We start from the raw sequence: 20,393 nt of genomic DNA, 5'->3' as shown, positions 1-20,393 counted from the left end.
AGAGATAATAATAATAATAATAATAATAATAATAATAATAATAATAATAATTTATTTATACCCCGCCCATCTGGCTGGGTTTCTCCAGCCACTCTGGGCGGCTCCCAACAAAATATGAACAAAATATTAAAAATACAATAAAACATCAAATATTAAAAACTTCCCTAAAGAGGTCTGTCTTCAGATGTCTTCTAAAGAGAATTGGGAGTGGCCGCCAGGACCACATAACACCGGTCCTGAGAGATCTGCATTGGCTCCCAGTATGTTTCCGAGCACAATTCAAAGGGTTGGTGCTGACCTTGAAAGCCCTAAACGGCCTCGGCCCAGTATACCTGAAGAGGCGTCTCCACCCCCATCATTCAGCCCGGACACTGAGATTCAGTGCCAAGGGCCTTCTGGCGGTTCCCTCATTGCAAGAAATGAGGTCACAGGGAACCAGACACAGGGCCTTCTCGGTGGTGGCAGCGCCCTTTGGAACACCCTCCATTCAGATGTGAAGGAAATAAGCAGCTAGCCTATCTTTAAAAGACATCAGAAGGCAGCCCTGTTTAGGGAAGTTTTTAATATTTAATACTGTACTGTTTTTAACACTTGATTGGGAGCCGCCCAGAGTGGCTGGGGAAACTCAGCCAGATGGGCAGGGTATAAATAATAAATTATTATTATTATAAATTATTATATATGTTAGGAGGTTCCTGTTCCCCTCGCAGAGCTACAGTTCCCAGAGTTATATTTTGGAAGACAGATGGGTTGTTAAACCACCCTGGGAATTTCACCACTTCAAGGTTTCCTCTGCTCCCAAATCCCTTCGGTGCTTTAGCCATCCTACCTGCAGCTGCCCACAAAAGCAAAATATGAACTGTATTTCTCTCTTTTTTTTCAAAAAAAAGCAAAACTTTCACATTGCTCCCTGCCCCTCCGCGAAACCAGCTTCTTTTCTCGTGTCAAATGCTTTTAGAAGACATTTGATCCCAGAGCCTCTTTCTTTATATATATATATAAAGCAGGATAGAAAATCAGCAGACGGGGCAGAATACGAGAGGAATATGGCTGGGAAACAGAGTCAGCAAACTGCGGAGGGCATCAGAGCCCCACAGGAAGCAAGGCAGCCTTTCTCTGTGGATCGTGCCCCTGGCTTTGGCTTGGGGACAGCTTTTCCTCGCTTTTTCTGGCTCCGGAGCTGCGCGAGGGATATGTAAATAGAGAGGCGCAGTGACCTCGTCGCTCCAAGAAGGGCTGGCAAAACAAAGAGGCATTATATCTGCATACTGCTATATCATCTCCACTTTTTTCGGTCTCCCTAGTCACCTTTCTCCACCCTTCCCTCTCTCTCTCTCTCTCTCTCTCTCTCTCTTTCTCTCTCTCTTTTTTCCCTTCACAATAATATTTATTATTTTTCATACAAAAGCATAACAAAAGAGAGAATAAACAATAAGAAAAGAATAAGAAAAAGAAAAAAATATGAAACATAAAATACTTCAAATTTCCCATATATCACCGCATAAACTAAATTAGTTAATTGAAATCCATCTTCATAAACATATTACTTGACTTCCTCTAATCTCTTCCATCTGAATTTCTTAGTAATTAAATGTAGCAGTTTCCAATATCATTATTTCATAAAACCGTATTACAGTCATGATCAAATTTCCTAACTTTTCTTATTGTGCATTTTCTTATTTATTTATTTAATCCTAATTTAATCCCGGGCCTAATTAGTCCTTTCAAGTGGTTACATATCTTTAATATTACAATATTTATTCAAATAGTCTTTAAATTTCTTCCAATCTTCTTGGTGTTCCTCTTCTTTCTGGTCGCGGATTCTCCCGGTGAGATCAGCCAGCTCCATAAAGTCCATCATCTTCATCTGCCGTTCTTCTACCGTTGGTAGTTCTTGTTTTTCCATTTTTTTGGCTAGTAAAATCCGTGCTGCAGTTGTTGTTATGTACTGAAGTTCTCACCCTGGGCCAGCAGGGGGATACTGTAGATAGTTATGCAAATAAGGGATCGAATGTGACGTTCAGTGATTGGATAGTTTTAGAAAGTTGTTACAGTAACGTTGTAGTGGAGCTCTATATAAGCAGGCTGGCTGAACCCTTCAGTTCAGTTCTGTTCTGGCCTCTGAATAAACAATAGCTGTTTGAAGAATCGCTGTGTCGTCTTATATGTGGCATACATATAATACTTTTACATCTTTTTTGGGCAATTCAGAACCTCTCTCTTTCTCTCTCTCTCTCTTTCCTCCCTCCACAGGCTCTATCCTGAGACGCTGGAAAAGGAACTGGTTCGTCTTGTGGGTCGACGGCACCCTCGTCTACTACCACGACGACACCGGACGCGATATGGACGGCCGGATCAACATCAAGTTCAACTGCCGGGACGTCCGGACGGGCCGCGAGTGCCGTGGTGAGTGTTCGCTCGTCGCTTGTGAACCACGCCGATGTGCGTGATCCCACAGGGACAGGAGGCGCTGGTGTTTTTCTGATGCCGGGGTGGAAACCGCCTTGGATGCCGTCGTTTATTTTTTCCTTAAACAAGTTGCTAGTCCTTGAGACTGCATCTGTTTGTTCCTTGTGTTTATATCCCCCTTTCCCCCGCCCCCAGCAAGGAGCTTAAGGCCATGTGCATGTCTCTCCCCCCTCCTCATTTAATCCCCACTGTGGGGAAGTTTGGGCTGAGAGGCAGCGACTGGTATAAGGTTGCCGGTGAGCTTCGTGGCTAAGTCAGGATTCGAACCCTGGTCTCCCTCTGGTCCTAGTTCAGCACTCTAACTGCTACACCACACCGGGTCTTCGACTGTGAAAAGGGGCTGAAAAATAGGCCTGAACTGAATTGCTTCCCACTTGCACCAAGCCATGATGATGATGATGATTTATTATTTTATTATTTTAATTATTTTATTCTTGGTTTCCCCAGCCACTCTGGGCAGCTTCCGACAGATAAGGTAAAGGTAAAGGGACCCCTGACCATTAGGTCCAGTCGTGGCCGACTCTGGGGTTGCGGTGCTCATCTCGCTCTATTGGCCGAGGGAGCCGGCGTACAGCTGGTCACGTGGCCAGCAGGACTAAGCCACTTCTGGCGAACCAGAGCAGCGCACGGAAATGCTTTTTACCTTCCCGCCGGAGCGGTACCTATTTATCTACTTGCACTTTGACGTACTTTCTAACTGCTAGGTTGGCAGGAGCAGGGACCTAGAAATGGGAGCTCACCCTGTCGCGGGGATTCAAACCGCCGACCTTCTGATCGGCAAGTCCTAGGCTCTGTGGTTTAACCCACAGCGCCACCTGCATCCTCTCCGACAGATATAGAAGCATAATAAAACACCAGACATTAAAAACCTCCCTATACTGGGCTTCCTTCAGGTGTCTTCTAAAAGTTGTTTATCTCCTTGACATCTGATGAGAGGCCTTCAGACTATCAAAGAGGTATATTGGATCTCATTGCATATGTTTATAGTAAGCCGGTTTGCCAACATACTTAATATTTTTCATCATCCGTTCCAAGAGACCACATTACAAACTCTTCCCTTGAATTGCCTGCCTTCCCTTTGCCTCTGGGGACCCACCTGATATTTACAAAACAGCTCTGGTTATATAAAAGAGGCTCAGAGGCACATTCTTTGCAGCAAAACATTCTCAGGGGACGGTGCTGGGTTGCAGCAGAGGGACGGTGGCGGGGAGGGATACTTCACCCTTCCCCTGCCGGCTGCTTTCCCCCCTGAAACCCCTCCTCTTGTTAATAATAATAATAATAATAATAATAATAATAATAATAATAATAATTTATTATTTATACCCCACCCATCTGGCTGACTTTCCCCAGCCACTCTGGGAGGCTCCCAATCAAGTGTTAAAAACAATACAGCAATTAAATATTAAAAACTTCCCTTCAGATGTCTTTTTAAGATAGGATAGCTGCTTATTTGCTTCACATCTGAAGGGAGGGTGTTCCACAGGGCGGGCGCCACCACCCAGAAGGCCCTCTGCCTGGTTCCCTGTAACTTCGCTTCTCGCAGCAAGGGAACCACCAGAAGGCCCTCAGCGCTGGACCTCAGTGTCCGGGCCGAACGATGGGGGTGGAGACGCTCCTTCAGGTCTTCTGGGCCTTTGAGGCCTTTGAGGGCTTTAAAGGTCAGCACCAAGACTTTGAATTGTGCTTGGAAACGTACTGGGAGCCAGTGTAGGTCTTTCAAGACCGGTGTTATATGGTCTCGGCGGCCGCCAAGGTCTGCATCAGCATCAGGAATCCTTCCTACATTTATTTTTCGACTTGTCCTTGCTGCCTAGTGGCAGGTGGTGTTTGGAGGAAGCCTTGGAGAGATGGAAAGGTGTGGGAAACATAGGATTGTCGACAGCAGTGGTCCCCAAACCTTTGGAGGCCACTGCCCTCTTGGTTCCACAAACTCATCCCCAGGGCCCGCTACCCTGTTTAAAAAGCATCATTCAGAACAGCGGCCTGCACGACCCACTAAGAAAGACGATGCTATGATGAAATTCAAAGCGGTACCACAATGCAGGTGGATCTTCTGGGTTCTCTTGTTTCAAATGGATAAACAAAATTCCAGTTCTTGCATGATATTCCTTGTTACCCTTCATAGCCAAGACTGTTTAAGGAAGCAACGTCCCTCATCACCTTGGGAATCTGTGGATTCTCCTTCCTGTTTTTAAGCAGAGTTTGGGTGACCATCTGTCAGGGATGCTGTAGATTCCTGTCCCATGTCCCTTCCAAATGTACAGTTCTGTGATTCAATGAATTGTTGTTTTGTTGTGTCTGACTCTTCATGACCCCCTGGACCAGAGCACACCAGGCACTCCTGTCTTCCACTGCCTCCCACAGTTTGGTCAAACTCATGCTGGTAGCTTCAAGAATACTGTCCAACCATCTCGTCCTCTGCCATCCCCTTCTCCTTGTGCCCTCCATCTTTCCCAACATCAGGGTCTTTTCCAGGGAGTCTTCTCTTCTCATTAGGTAGCCAAAGTATTGGCGCCTCAGCTTCAGGCTCTGTCCTTCCAGTGAGCACTCAGGGATGATTTCCTTCAGAATGGAGAGGTTTGATCTTCTTGCAGTCCATGGGACTCTCAAGAGTCTCCTCCAGCACCAGAATTCAAAAGCATCAATTCTTCAGCGATCAGCCTTCTTTATGGTCCAGCTCTCACTTCCATACATCACTACTGGGAAAACCAGAGCTTTAACTATACAGTGGTACCTGTATAAGTACTTAATTCGTTCCGGAGATCCGTTCTTAACCTGAAACTGTTCTTAACCTGAAGCACCACTTTAGCTAATTGGGCCTTCTGCTGCCACCGCCGCATCCGGAGCACAATTTCTTTTCTTATCCTGAAGCAAAGTTCTTAACCTGAAGCACTATTTCTAGGTTAGCGGAGTCTATAACCTGAAGCATATGTGACCCGAGGTACCACTGTACGGACCTTTGTTGGCAAGGTGATGTCTCTGCTTTTGAAGATGCTGTCTAGGTTTGTCATTGCTTTTCTCCCAAGAAGCAGGCGTCTTTTAATTTCGTGACTGCTGTCACCATCTGCAGTGATCATGGAGCCCAATGAATTAATTGCACATTTTTTGAAAACCCCATTTGAAAATGTTAGTTTAATCAATTCAGCTTAACTGATCCAGTTGTACCAGCTTTCCTCCCTGGGGCAGAAGCAACATTCCTCCGTCTGCCCCCTTTCTGTCTCTCCTCACTCTGTTTGCGTGTTTTTGCTCTTGCACTGCTTGGTACCACAGTACTGAGTCACACAGAGCATTCTTTCGCAGACAATGGATGGAAAGAAACAGCCCAAACAGAGGGCTGGTTCATGCAGCACCATGTCTCTCCTTGCTGAGTCTTCCAGCAGCAAAAAATTAAAATTAAAAATTGCAATGCTCTGCAGTTGCCCAAGCTCCCTGCCAGCTTCCAGCTCACTCCCTGCAGGGGATTCCGGGATATTGATGCATAATGTTCAATAAACTTTAAGTGACCTGTTCATCTCATTTTTCCTCCCTGGCTACAGCTGGGGCTGAAAGGGAGCTCGCCGCTCTTCCAGCCTGAACGCTTGCAAAAGTCAAATTCCTCTTCCCAAAATGTGACTTTAAAAACAAAACTTTATTACATTTTCGCAATTTACAAAGAATAAAAAGAATAAATTGATCCTAAATTACATATTCTGAGATAAGAAAAAAAAATAGTACAAAATGCAGAGTAGAAATGTATAAAGATCTAAGGTAAATAGGATGACAAAAAAGAAAATAATATAAAAAATATTAATAAAAAAGAAAAGAAAGAAAAATAAAAACTCAGCAACAAAAATCAAAACAGAAAAACATTTATCAAAAACAACATTATTTAAAGAGTACAAACCATAACTTAAATATTCTATACACAAAATCCTAAAAAGAAATTACCTTCATACTGGTTTGAGTCCCTTATAAATTTGTTGACTTCCCTCTATCTCATTGCTGTTTCAACTCAACTATTACATTTAAATTAGCTGTATTTAATTGTTTGTCTGGACAGGATGAAAAAAATTTCCTCTTCCCAGAATGTGAGAGTCTTTTTGTCCCAACACCATTCTCAAATCTGTTTGATTCAGAATAATTTTTCATGCATGAAATTGGAATGGCTTTGAATTGCTTTATTGTTCTTAATGCTTTTCCCGTGAAGTCGCTTCAAGGTATTTCATGGGAAGTGGAATAAAATTGATTCAGTACCTCATTTCTTACATTTATATCCCACCTTCCCTCCCTGGATCTCAAAGTTGGGTTTTTCTCCCTTCCGTTTTATTCTCACAACAACCCTTTGAGGTAGGTCAGGCTGAATGAGGCCGTGACTGGCCCAGGGTCACCCAGCGAGCTTTGTTGCTTGAGTGGGGATTCGAACCCTGCTCTCCCAAGTCTTAGTCCACTGCTCTCTTTCGGAGGAAGAGAGGAGAACTAGCCCCGCTGTACATCGGGGAGGGCTGTGTGGAGAGAGTCTCTTCCTTTAAATTCCTAGGAGTTTATCTCAGTGAAGACCTTACTTGGAAAATAAATACAACCCAGGTGGTTAAGAAAGCCCAACAGAGACTCCATCTCCTCAGAGTACAGTCATACATCGGGTTGAAGTAGCTTTGGGATAAGTATTTTCAGGTTGTGCGCTGTGGCGACCAGGAAGTAACGGAGCACGTTACTTCTGGGTTTTGCCGCTCGCGCATGCGCAGACGGTAAACATGATGTCACGCGCATGCGCAGAAGCAGTGAATCGCGACCTGCGCGTGCGCAGACACGCAGACATGCGTTGCGTTCGATTCTAGATGCTAACGGGGTTCCAGAACAGATCCCGTTCGCACCCAGAGGTACCACTGTATTGCGGAAGAACGATGTCAATCAACATTTGATGATCTTCTTCTACCGGTCCACAATAGAAAGTGTCCTTTCCTACTGCATCACGGTGTGGTACGCTGGTTTGACATCAATGGATAGGAAGTGCTGCCTACAGAGCGTGGTGAATACAGCACAAGCTATTATGGGCTGTCCTGTGAATCCGCTGGATGAAATAGCGGAAGAACGTTGCCTCAGGAGAGTGAGGAAAATTCTCAGGGATGATTCACACCCTGGCCGGCACTTTCTTGATCTCCTGCCCTCAGGCAGAAGATATAGAGCATGATTAGTCCCACCAACAGGGTAAAGAACAGCTTCTATCTGTGGGCTGTTAGGCTGATGAATGAAAAGAGAACAACAGGGAACTGTTGGTGGGTGGGTGTCGGTAAACGAGGGGAATTAAGACTAAGAGTGGGGGGTGCTCATGCAATCTCACTGTATACAAGTTGTACAAGTGACAATAAAGTAAAGGTAAAGGGACCCCTGATCATTAGGTCCAGTCGTGACCGACTCTGGGGTTGCGGCGCTCATCTCGCTTTACTGGCCGAGGGAGCCGGCGTACAGCTTCTGGGTCATGTGGCCAGCATGACTAAGCCGCTTCTGGCGAACCAGAGCAGCACACGGAAACGCCGTTTACCTTCCCGTCGGAGCGGTACCTATTTATCTACTTGTACTGGCGTGCTTTCAAACTGCTAGGTTGGCAGGAGCAGGGACCGAGCAACGGGAGCTCACACTGTGGCGGGGATTCGAACCACCGATCTTCTGATCAGCAAGTCCTAGGCTCTGTGGTTTAACCCACAGCGCCACCCGCGTCCCGGCAATAAAGTATTTCAATTCAGTTCTAACCACTACGCTTCACCAAAGCCATTCCGCTTCCTTTCCCTTCTCCACTTTGAGCACCCCCATCCAATTCCCGCCCCCCTTATCTTTGCTTACATCAGGGACAGGGGAATAGGAAAAGCCCAGCAGAAATTTCAGAGGCAGAATTCCCCCCTCCCTTCACCCCACCATGACCGCCAAGTGCAAAGAAGATTTGCTTCCAAGCCCAGCTCAGGTCAGGGACAGACAAGTTTGCTGTCTGCGTTTTGACTCGAGACTGGATTTCCTACTGACGTCAAGCAGAGAATTTGGGGCAGCTGAGACCCAGCCAGGTGTATGAGGCAGCCATGCCCTCTGCCCTGGTGCAGTAACCTCTGTCCCAAGCACCCCATATGGAGCTGGTTGCGGTGGTTTTAAAAACGGCAGTCTTGCTTGGTGGCAAGGATACTCCCATCACAGGTTTAAGGGCAGGCCCCCAATAACTGGAAATAGATATGGGCCTAATTAAAGCTTTGTCGATTACATGCCCCGGAAGGTTTCACAGTCAGGCAGAGAAATCCAAGACATCGTTGCCAAATCTTGGAAGTTCTTTAACCTTAATAATTTAGATCGCTGGTATCCAAGGATTTGGCAAATTGCCGTTCTTGAAAAGAGATTTCGTACGCTAAATGTCTCTAAAGGGCAGAGCTCAAACGACCCCTTTTTATATATATATATATATATATATATATATATATATATATTGCATGGTTTTATTTCTTATACAAATATTGAGGCATGAGTTTCCTCCAGGGCTATCAGCCTATGCAAATGGCTGGCTCATTAAGGACTACATAGAACCTTTAGCTTCAGGAACGATGGACGGGTGGAGAATACTTTCATTTTTGCAAATCTTTATTATTTGAAATGGGAATCTTTGTTGCGAGTTAATACTTTTCGATCCCTTTTGGAGGTGTGCTGAGTCTTTGTCCTTTTGTCCTTCCAGACTATGGTTTTGAATTTTGATTCCCTGTTTTCTTTCTTTCTGCACTTTTCTTTTTATAACAAATCAATGCTTTTTATTTTTTTCTGATCCCTTCTTTTGCATGCCAAGAGTGGGACTTGGATGGAGTTGGGGGGGGACACACTGTCCTCCCTCTCTCTCGTCTGGTCTCTTCTGAACGCTGCCCCATCTCCTGAGTGTCCCTGGGATCCTTGCCAGATCTTGCACCGCCGTTTGTTTTGTTGTGGTTTCAGCAGGAGCCACCGAGTCGGCAGCTTCTCCCCAAGGTCCCAATTACTCCGCCGGTTGCAGCAGCGAACCTGACACGCAGAGGCATTCGGCTCACTCGGCTGCGTGCAGCTGATTCCTAGCTTTGCCACAGACTTTCCCTTCCAAATCGGCATGTTTTTGGTCCTCCAGCAGCGGGAAGCCTTGGGCTGATTCTGGGCCTATCCTGCGAGTTTTGGGGCGAAATGAGCTACGGGAGCTTCCTTGCCCCACCCACCGTTGAGGCTTTGAGAATTCCTGCTTTCCTTTATTTATATATATTTTTTATTAATGTTTTTAACATATCATTTCCTTTAAAAAAAAATTAGTTTTTTTAGCATATCATTTCCAACAATCATTTAACATAACTTCTTATCTTATACAATATTTTAGACTTCCGTCAACACCTCTGATGATTTTCCGTTCTTTATCACTTATTTTGCATTTCTTAATTTATCTATTACTCTTAATTATCATTAACTAATAATTCTCCTCATAGTCTTTCTTGCAATATTTCAAATAATCATCCTTACAAAACTTCTTGCAGTCCTCCTAGCGTAATCTGTTCATTACTATTACTTTTCAAATAGTTCGTATATTTACTCCAGTCTTCTAAGAATCTCTGATCCTGCAGGTTTCGAATCCTTCCTGTTAAATTATCCAATTCTGCATAGTCCATCAATTTCATTCACCATTCTTCTTTCGTTGGTAATTCTTCTTGCTTCCATTTCTGTGCCAATAATAGTCTTGCTGCCGTTGTTGCATATAAAAACAATTTGCTACCCTGTCTCTTAATGTCCTCCCCTACAATGCCAAGTAAACATTCCTGCTTTCCTGTAAAAGGAAAAGAAGTTCTCCAACTGGAGCACTCGCAGGCCTGTGTTTCCCATTTGTCAGTGGTTATACTTAGATTTGCCTTGAGAGAGTCTTTGAACCTCTTTTGTTGACCACGGGCATTACACTTTCTATTTTTAAGTTCGGAATAGAGTAGTTGCTTTGGAAGACGATAATCAGGCATCCGCACAACATGACCAGTCCAACGAAGTTGATGTTGAAGAATCGTTGCTTCAATCCTGGTGATTTTTGCTTCTTCTGAAGAAATGGGTTTCCCAAACCCAAAACTGACTGTCAGGCAGTTTGAAACTGCACCAAAATCCCTATTTTTCCTTAGCTAAAATGCTTTAACTTGAGCTCTTGAGCCAAAACCCAGCTGTATAAACAAGTGCTCAGAGCCCTCTCCTTTATCAGTTTGTGATGGCAAGGATGGCCTTGACTGTACTAGTAGAACAGGGAAGACACGTCTGTGCCTTATCTTACGTCCTGAGCACAAAGACGCACAGACCTAGTCTGAGAACAGCGCCAGAGGGTGTTCTTGGAGATGGTGACCTCATTCTCCAAGATAAGAGTAGGAACAGGAAGATTCTTTTATGGTCAGAAGTACAGGAAGGAATATCCTTTTATGGTTAAGAGTGCCGGAGCAGGAACATCTGTGATGTCAACCTGCGTGTACAAGCTGACGTGGCTGGATTCCTGGGGAAGGGGGAGAGGGTGCCTGGAGGATATATATACTGCATGAAATTTCTCATTTCTTTGGACTTGCTGTGGACACACCACGCAGGTGCCTTTCTGCTGTTCCGGAGAGCAGAAATAAAGAACTCTTTCTCTGAACCAACCCTCGGTGTCATTTGACTTCCTTCCTCCTGTCTGGGAGCAATGCAGACCCAACCGGTGAACTCCAATAAGGCTACACTTCCAGTACACTGGCATTAGTTCGCCTGTCTTGTTGATCCATCTAGTATTGTCTACACTGACAGGCAGCCTCGGAACATAAGAAAAGCCTACCAGGTCAGGGAAATGATGCTGTCACACTAAAAGATCTCTCTCTCTCTGTCTGGATGAGCCCTTTTAGTATTGTGTATGGTTTTCAAAAATCGTGTTCCCTTTGTATTTATGGCAGTCCTGTGTCAAACATCTTTGGAAGTTGCTTTGTAAAAAGCGATGGATGAAAAGCTAAACGATAGGGAAGGTAGCATACAGGCATCCCAGCTGCCTCTTAACGGTCCATAGATGGGGCCTTGGACGGATCCGGCCCCTGTAATAGCAAGGGAATACCTCCTTCCTCCAATCTCTGCGCTTCAGCCCATCTGTGGCAAGACCATTTGGTAAACCTTCGACTACCAAGCACATTGAGTGTGGCTTTGTGGGAAGCTGAATTCTGAGGGGTTTTTTAAAAAAACAGAACAAGAGGGATAATAACTCCTTGATTAATTACAAGGTCCTTTGAACCTGATCCTGGGCAAAGTAATGGGAAATTAATAAAGATATTCCGACCAGGCGTTTTAATCAACACGTTGAACGCAGTTTAATGAACACGATTAGAGCAAAATGTCCCCATCTATTATTTTATTAAATAAAGACCGCGTTTAGTGCTGTTTTTGGTTTCCGTCTTCTCTGCCCAAGGGGTGGGTGAGCTTGTATAGAATCCACGGACTTTGGGCAAGGAGGGTCCTGGTTCCTGGGGGTGGGAGGGGGTCCCGTAAAGGATGCTGCCTGGCACCAAGGTCAGGATGGCATCTCTCCCTCCCCCCCCCCCAATTCCAGGGACAGAAGCCGAGCAGGGCTGGCAGTCGAATGTTCCTCCAGCTTCCTCCAAATGGATGCGGGTGGTGCTGTGGTCTGAACCACTGAGCCTCTTGGGCTTGCCAATCGGAAGGTCGGCGGTTCGAATCCCCGCAACGGGGTGAGCTCCCATTGCTCTGTCCCAGCTCCTGCCAACCTAGCAGTTCGAAAGCACACCAGTGCAAGTAGATAAATAGGTACCGCTGTGGCAGGAAGGTAAACAGTGTTTCCATGCGCTCTGGCTTCCGTCAAACTGTCCCGTTGCACCAGAAGTGGTTTAGTCCTGCTGGCCACATGACCTAGAAAAACTGTCTGTGGACAAACGCTGGCTCCCTCGGCCTGAAAGTGAGATGAGCGCCGCAACCCCAGAGTCGTCCGTGCCTGGACTTAACTGTCAGGGATCCTTTACCTTTACCTTTAAAGCCCTTAGGGATGTGTGTGGCGCTGTGGTCTAAACCACTTAGCCTCTTGGGCTTGCCAATCGGGAGGTCGGCAGTTCGAATCCCCCGACAGGGTGAGCTCCTGTTGCTCTGTCCCAGCTCCTGCCAACCTAGCAGTTCAAAAGCACACCAGTGCAAGTAGCTAAATAGGTACTGCTGCGGCGGAAAAGTAAACGGCGTTTCCATGCGCTCTTGCTTCCATCACTGTGTCCCGTTGTGCCAGAAGTGGTTTAGTCCTGCTGGCCACATGACCCGGAAAGCTGTCTGCGGACAAACACTGGCTTCCTTGGCCTGAAAGTGAGATGAGCGCCGCAACGCCACAGTCACCTTTGGCTGGACTTAACCGTCCAGGGGTCCTTTACCTTTATCTTTACCAGCTTCCTCCAGTTTGCCAGAGGGCAGGAGGCATTGGGGATTGCAGCTGGAACCCAGTAGTCTACTATGTCTTGGTGCACAGCTATTTTTCCTGCTGTGTCGCTTGAAAACCTTTCCCAAGAGGTATCCAGGCTCACTCCGCAGACCTTCTGAATGCAAAGCAGGGGAGCAGACATTCAGTTCTGACGCCTTCACCTCCTTTCTTTTCTAATTTATTTGGTTTTCAAATCAAGGTTTTACTTTGTGTAAAACAGGAAAATTTGATAGAACTGAAAGCAAGTCAGACAATAGGGAGAAACTGTAGTGCAAGTGCAAATTTAAGGAATTTAATCAGGGAACGCAATGGGAGGATTGGAGGTCAAGTTAAATTGAATCACAAAAAGCAAGTATCAGTTAAGGAATGAAAGATTGTATACTTTTATTTTTAGTTTAACGTCAGTTGATCATCTTTGTTATGTTATGCAATTTTCGACCAATAAAGCATTTATTAAAAAAAAAACACTCAAAGTTTTACAATCACATATCCAATATATAACATAGAAACTAGATTCCAAGGAATCTCCTGGACTTTCCTCTTCCCCTTTGTGGGTCCTATTGTGTATCATTTCCTCCTGCATCTTTTATAATAATCCAAATCTTTTCCATCTCCATTATGTCTAAAATTCACCATTAAACTACAAGTGTTATTCCGGACCTGCTAACAGTTTACAATGGTTTTTAAGATAAATTATGAATTTTCCCCATTCCTTATTGAAATTTTGGTCTTCCTGATTTCTGATTCTTCCTGTCATTTTAGCCATTTCGGCATAAATCCATCAAATTCGTCCGCCATTCTTCTCTGGCTAGGAACATTTATCTTCTTTCCATCTCTGGGCCAATACAATAGTCGCATACATAAATATTTTTTTCTGCTCTCTTGGGGTTTCGGCACCTAGAATTCCTTTTCAAAAAAAGGTTCGGTTTTTTAAAGAAAAAGTTATGCATTTTAAACATTTTTTCCCCAACTGCTTTCTCCCCCCGCCCCCCCTTTTTGTCTGCCTCTCCTTTGGCTTTCCAGACATCCCACCTCCTGAAGGCAGAACCCGCGAGTGTCTCATGTGCATCGTGCAAAGAGACGGCTCCAAAACGATGCTGTGTGCCGAAAGCGAGGACGACGCTGTGTAAGTTGCTGCAATAACAATCCCATTTTACAGGTGGACAATTGAGGCCAAGACTTGCCCATAGCTGCTCAGTTTAATATGAGTTAGTATTAAATATTCCGCGTTTCGTATAGTTGTTATTGTTATGAATTGTTCCCCCCTTTGTCCCAAGGGTCCAGGGTGGGTTCCAACATTAAAAATAATTTAAAACAACTTGTGGCCGTGAAAAGAAGGCGAGTCCTTAAAGCACACACCTCAAGCACCTTCACCATCCTCTGAAAAAATACACTGAAGGTGCCAGATGCATCTCTGTGGGGAGTTGCACGGCTTAGGGGCCGCCACAGAGAAGGCCGTGTCCCCTTGGGCTACTGTCAGGAGCTCATCCTACACTCGAGTAGGACCCTGGCAGAGACACATGCCCTACTGGCATGTTCTCTCCCTCCTGGTCTTTTGTTCGGGAGCTTCATAAGCTTTCTTCTGCCCGAACATCACAGCGACTGATGCCAACAGACATTGGCACACTTAGGGATCCGCAGAGTTTGCGCAGCTTGCAGGACAGACCTCAGCAACTCAGCATTTTGGCTAATCTACTTTATTTACATATAAACACACACGGAGCACTGCAACATGGCTCCCTCTCTCTCTAGCATCAGACAGCAAAGAGAAAAAGAATGAAGGACAATAGTCCCACTTCATGAACCACAGTAACACAAACATCCTGTCTCCGTCACTTCCCACTCTGTGGAGTTAAAACATTTACCGTCATGTGATAGACAACAATCCCATGAGAGCAGTCAAGGAGCAGGAATTCTAACATCCTCCCCCAAGCCTCTGAGGGCACAGGAACTACCAAGAAGACCCCCTCTGCCGATCTCAGCACCTGAGAGGATCTGTAGGGAAGGAATCATAGAATCGTAGGAAGGGACCTTAGGGTCATCTAGTCCAACCCCCTGCAATGCAGGAATCTCAGCAAAAAAATCCGTGGGAGGAGGAAGAGGCCTTTCAGATATTTGCAGCCTGGGTCAATTAGGACTTCAAACACCAATGCGAGCGCCTGGAATTGGACCTGCAAACGAGCCAACGACCAAGACGTATTAATTAATACTGTTAAATATGGGAGCTAAGAAGGGGGAAATGGGTCTGTAGCCCTCTTTCCTCCACAATGTTCCGAGACTCTTGTTCCACGATCTGTAAAATGGGAACAAAAGGGTTCTACAGTCATACCTCAGGTTACAGACGCTTCAGGTTGCGTGTTTTCGGGATACGGATGCGCCGAAACCTTGAAGTACCGGAACGGGTTACTTCTGGGTTTCGGCGCTCGCGCATGTGCAAAACCACTAATTTGCGCTTTGCGCAGAAGCATCGCAACCCGCGTGTGTGCAGATGCAGCACTGTGGGTTGCGGACGCTGGGGGTTGCGAACATGCCTCCCGCACGGATCACATTCGCAACCCAAGCATTCACTGTACTGCCAAACAATCGCCGGCCGTTGAAGCCTGAGAAAACTGCTGGAAAGGGCTTTCTTGGGACAAAGTGAAGCTGTAGCGTTGGAGCTGGGACTACAAATCCCATGATTCCTGACCGTTGGCTGGGCTTTTTGCAGGGGCTGCTGGGAGTTGGAACCCAGGGCATTGGGGAGGGGAGAGATGCCCCAGTTCTCTGCCCCTGAGCTTTTGGAGCATCACTTCCTTCCTTCATAGCTGTCAACTGTCCCTTATTTGGTGGGAAAGTCCCTTATCCCAGCGCCGTTTCTCACTGCTGTCCCTTATTGATGATTTCCCTTAAATTTCCCGGGTTTCAAAGGAAGCAGCTCCTCTCCCTCCCTCCCTCCGTGCCGGCCAGGGAGGAGGGAGGCTCCAACTGTGTTGCTTGGCTGCGTTGCTCACCCAGTAAGGAGTCTAAGAACGACTGGGGGGTGTCGCTTGCATGCCTTGTGCCGATCAAATCGGCCGTGTTGCCTGGGGACTCGCCTTTGCTCAGCGCTTCCCAGCGGAGAGGTGACAGTGGTTTTCCTTGCTGCATCCCCTTTGCTGGGTTGCTGCGCTGTGGGAACCACCGCTTGAGGCTTCGTTTGGCTGCTGGCTGGGCTTTCTGCCTTTGGCTCGGGAGCTGGTTGACTAAAATCACTTATTTTGGCTGCTGATCCCTTATTTTCGAGGCTACTGGTCCCTTATTTTCAAATCTGTAAGCTGACAGCTATGCCTTCCTTCCTTCCTGTATCTGAGATCCGTCCGACTAAAGATTTGCCTCCAGCCCTTGTTAATGATGTTTACTCTTGATCCCAGTGCTGCTGCCTCCAGGCCTCGGGGAGCACTGTTTGGAAACAAACCGGCTTCCTCCGGGGATGTGGTAGCTCTTGAAAGATTTCTACCTCCTCGCGTCAGTTGTTGTGTTTACAAACTGGAGGGAGACTATGTTTCTCCCAGGCTCCCCTGCAGATTCATGCAGTGTACGGAAGCCAGGTGTGTGGAAATGCAAGTGTTCAGACTTAAAGCATGCCAAGGGTCCCGGGTTCAAGTCCTGACATTTCCAGGGGAGATTTCTGAGGCCCTGGAGAGCTGTTGGCAGTCATTGTAGACAATACTCAGCTAGGTGGATCTCCTGTAATCCTTGTGATCACTGTATATGTAGGACCAGATGAAGCCTGTGGGGTCCAGCTGTGGTAGAGGTGGGATGGTGTACGGAGGGGTCAGCAAACTTTTTCAGCAGGGGGCCGGTCCACTGTCCCTCAGACCTTGTGGGGGGCCGGACTATATTTTGGGGGGAAAAAATAATGAAAGAATTCCTATGCCCCACAAATAACCCAGAGATGCATTTTAAATAAACAACACATTCTACTCATGGAAAAACACACTGATTCCGGGACCGGCTGCAGGCCGGATTTAGAAGGTGATTGGGCCGGATCTGGCCCCCTGGCCTTAGTTTGCCTACCCATGGTCTATACAGAGGGTCGGACTAGGAGCTGGTGGAGACCAGGGTTCAAACAGGTTGGAGAGTTGGGCCCAGGCTAACAAAATGAATTTCAGTAGGGACAGATGTAAGGTTCTGCACTTAGACAGGAAGAAGCAGATGCCAAAATATAGGATGGGGGACACCTGGCTTACTAGCAGTACCTCGGGTTAAGAACTTAATTTGTTCCAGAGGTCCGTTCTTAACCTGAAACTGTTCTTAACCTGAAGCACCACTTTAGCTAATGGGACTTCCCACTGCCGCGCGATTTCTGTTCTCATCCTGAAGCAAAGTTTTTAACCCGAGGTACTATTGCTGGGTTAGCGGAGTCTGTAACCTGAAGCGTCTGTAACCCGAGGTACCACTGTACATGTGAAAGGGATCTGGGGGTCTTGGTGGACCATTAGCTTAGCATGAATCAACAGTGTGATGCAGCAGCAAAAAAAGGCTAATGCTATTCTAGGTAAAGGTAAAGGGACCACTGACCGTTAAGTCCAGTCATGGATGACTCTGTGGTTACGGCGCTCATCTCGCTTTATTGGCCGAGGGAGCTGGCATTTGTCTGCAGACAGTTTTTACGGGTCATGTGGCCAGCAGGACTAAGCCGCTTCTGGTGAAACCAGAGCAGCGCACGGAAACGCCGTTTACCTTCCCGCCGGATCGGTATATATTTATCTACTTGCATTTTGACGTGCTTTCAGACTGCTAGGTTGGCAGGAGCAGGGACCAAGCAACGGGAGCTCACCCCATCGCGGGGATTCGAACCGCCAACCTCCTGATCAGCAAGCCCTAGGCTCTGTGGTTTAGACCACAGCGCCACCCACGCCCCTAATGCTATTCTAGGCTGCATCAAAAGAAGTCTAGTGTCCAGATGAAGGGAAGTAATAGTCCCACTCTATTCTGCCTCGGGCAGACCAAACATGGAATACTGTGTCCAGTTCTGGGCACCACAATTTAAGAAGGATATTGACAACCTGGAATGTGTGCAACCAAGATGATCAGGGTCTGGTAACTGAGGAGCACTTGAAGGAGCTGGATTTGTTTTGCCTGGAAAAGAGGAGACGGAGAGGAGATAGGAGAGCCATCTTCAAATACCTAAATTGCTGTCCCATGGTAGAGCGAACAAGCTTGTTTTCTCCTGCTCTGGAGGGCAGGACTCGAACCCATGGCTTCAAGTCACAAGAAAGGCAATTCAGACTAAACATTAGGGAGAGCTCTCTGATGGAAGGAGCTGTTTAACAGCAGAACGGACCCCCTCAGGAGGTTGTGAGCTCTCCTAAGAGGTTTTTAAGCAGAGGTTGGATGGACACCTGTCATGTATGATCTAGTTGAGATTCCTGCATTGGAGCGGGTTGGACTAGATGACCCTGGGGTCCCTTCCAACTCTGTAATTCTGTGAAACCCATGGAGCTCCCTGGGTGACCTTCGGCCAGCCCTTACTTCTCAGCCCTAACTTGCCTCACAGGGTCATTGTGAGTGTGAGATGAGGAGGGGGAGAACCACGTCCGCCACCTTGGAGCTCCTAGGAAGGAAGAGTTGGGTTGTAAATTCAATAAGTTCAATTCATCTCTGTGGCTGGAGAGACATTAGTAGTGTCATGTCCATCTGGGCCGTGACCAAAAGCCACTGGTTATTTCCCAGCTGCTTAGCAGAGCAGCTTGGGCAGATAATTAAAGATGACTTGAGCACGTCAAGGGCCGCAGAGGTCAGAGAAGGGCCAGAACAACCCCAGCTTAGCTGGAACGGGGTCATTTGCTGAAGTGATGCTCCCCCTGCAAAATCCAATTAGAAAAAATCCCTGGCCAGTGAAGGCAGTAAGAATATTATTGGCACAAAAATGGAAGCAAGAAGAATTACCGACGAAAGGAGAATGGCGGATGAAATGGATGGACTATGCAGAACTGGATAAATTAACAGGAAGGATTCGAAACCTGTAGGATCAGAGATTCTTAGAAGACTGGAGTAAATATACGAACTATTTGAAAAGTAATAGTAATGAACAAATTATGCCAGTAGGATTGCAAGAAGTTTTGTAAGGATGATTATTTGAAATATTGCAAGAAAGACTATGAGGAGAATTATTAGTTAATGATAATTAAGAGTAATAGATAAATTAAGAAATGCAGAATAAGTGATAAAGAACGGAAAAACATCAGAGGTGTTGACGGAAGTCTAAAATATTGTATAAGGTAAGAAGTTATCTTATATGATTGTAGGAAATAGTATGTTTAAAAAAACCAATAAAAATGTATTAAAGAAAAGAAAGAAAAGAAAAATGCCTGGCCAGTAGCTGCACCCTCGGTGATTCCTCTAGAGTAGTCGCCAGGTAGAGTCCTCAGGGTGAAGTCTAGTGGCACAGAATCATAGAACTAGATTCAGGTAGGTAACCGTATTGGTCTGACACAGTCGAAATAAATTTTAAAAATTGTCCAGTAGCACCTTAAAAGGTAAAGGTACCCCTGCCCGTACAGGCCAGTCGTGTCCGACTCTAGGGTTGCGCGCTCATCTCGCTTAAGAGGCCGGGAGCCAGTGCTGTCTGGAGACACTTCCGGGTCACGTGGCCAGCGTGACGAAGCTGCAGCTGGCGAGCCAGCACCAGTGCCGCACACGGAAATGCCGTTTACCTTCCCGCTATAAAGCGGTACCTATTTATCTACTTGCACTTAGGGGTGCTTTCGAACTGCTAGGTGGGCAGGAGCTGGGACTGAACGACGGGAGCTCACCCCGCCGCGGGGATTCGAACCGCCGACCTTACGATCGGCAAGTCCTAGGCACTGAGGTTTTACCCACAGCGCCACCCGCATCCCCCAGTAGCACCTTAGAGACCATCTAAGTTTGTTCTGGGTATCTGGAGAAGTGTGCTTGCACACGAAAGCTTATACCCAGAACAAACTTAGTTGTCTCTAAGGCGCTACTGGACAATTTTTTTTAGAGAATCATAGAACTGTAGCGTTGGACGGGACCCCTGGGGTCATCTAGTCCAGCCCCTGGCAATGCAGGAATCTCAACTAAGGGATCCATGACAGATGGCTGTTCAATCGCTCAGAGGCCTCTGCAAGGTCTTGCAAGACTCTCACGAGAACTTAACAGAGCCAGGAAGTCCGCCAGTAGGGTGTGGAGGGGGGGTTGCCATCTTTCAAAAAGTGAAAATCCACACACAAGAGTTGTGGCCAAAGTTGGCCATTTTGGGCCAAAGTTGTTGAGCTTCGAAGAAGAAGAAGAGGAAGAGGAAGAGGAAGAAGAAGAAGAAGAAGAAGAAGAAGAAGAAGAAGAAGAAGATTCGCCAAAATCCACACTTCTGACATGGGTTGCCACATCCTGATTTTCCCGGACATTGCAGTGATTTTCACCCAGAGGCTGTTTCCAATGGCGAAATCCCAGTTATGTCTGGCAGCTCTACTGCAATAATAATAATAATAGTAATAATAATAGTTTATTATTTATACCCCGC

At 46.3% G+C, this 20,393-nt stretch overlaps 1 protein-coding gene across 4 annotated transcripts in view; it reads left to right on the top strand.

The window, feature by feature from the left end:
- PLEKHB1 (pleckstrin homology domain containing B1) overlaps positions 1-20,393 on the top strand; it is a 40,986-nt gene that overhangs the window by 7,676 nt on the left and 12,917 nt on the right. For all 4 annotated transcript variants that reach the window (XM_053385390.1, XM_053385386.1, XM_053385387.1 and 1 more), the window contains exons 3-4: positions 2,254-2,406; positions 13,913-14,015. In XM_053385390.1, the coding sequence (XP_053241365.1) occupies positions 2,254-2,406; positions 13,913-14,015 (256 nt within the window). The remainder of the gene's footprint in view (positions 1-2,253; positions 2,407-13,912; positions 14,016-20,393) is intronic.

This window comes from Podarcis raffonei, chromosome 4 (assembly GCF_027172205.1).
Source record: "Podarcis raffonei isolate rPodRaf1 chromosome 4, rPodRaf1.pri, whole genome shotgun sequence".
In the NCBI taxonomy this organism is placed as follows: Eukaryota; Metazoa; Chordata; class Lepidosauria; order Squamata; family Lacertidae; genus Podarcis; species Podarcis raffonei.
This window is presented reverse-complemented; position numbering and strand designations above follow the sequence as displayed.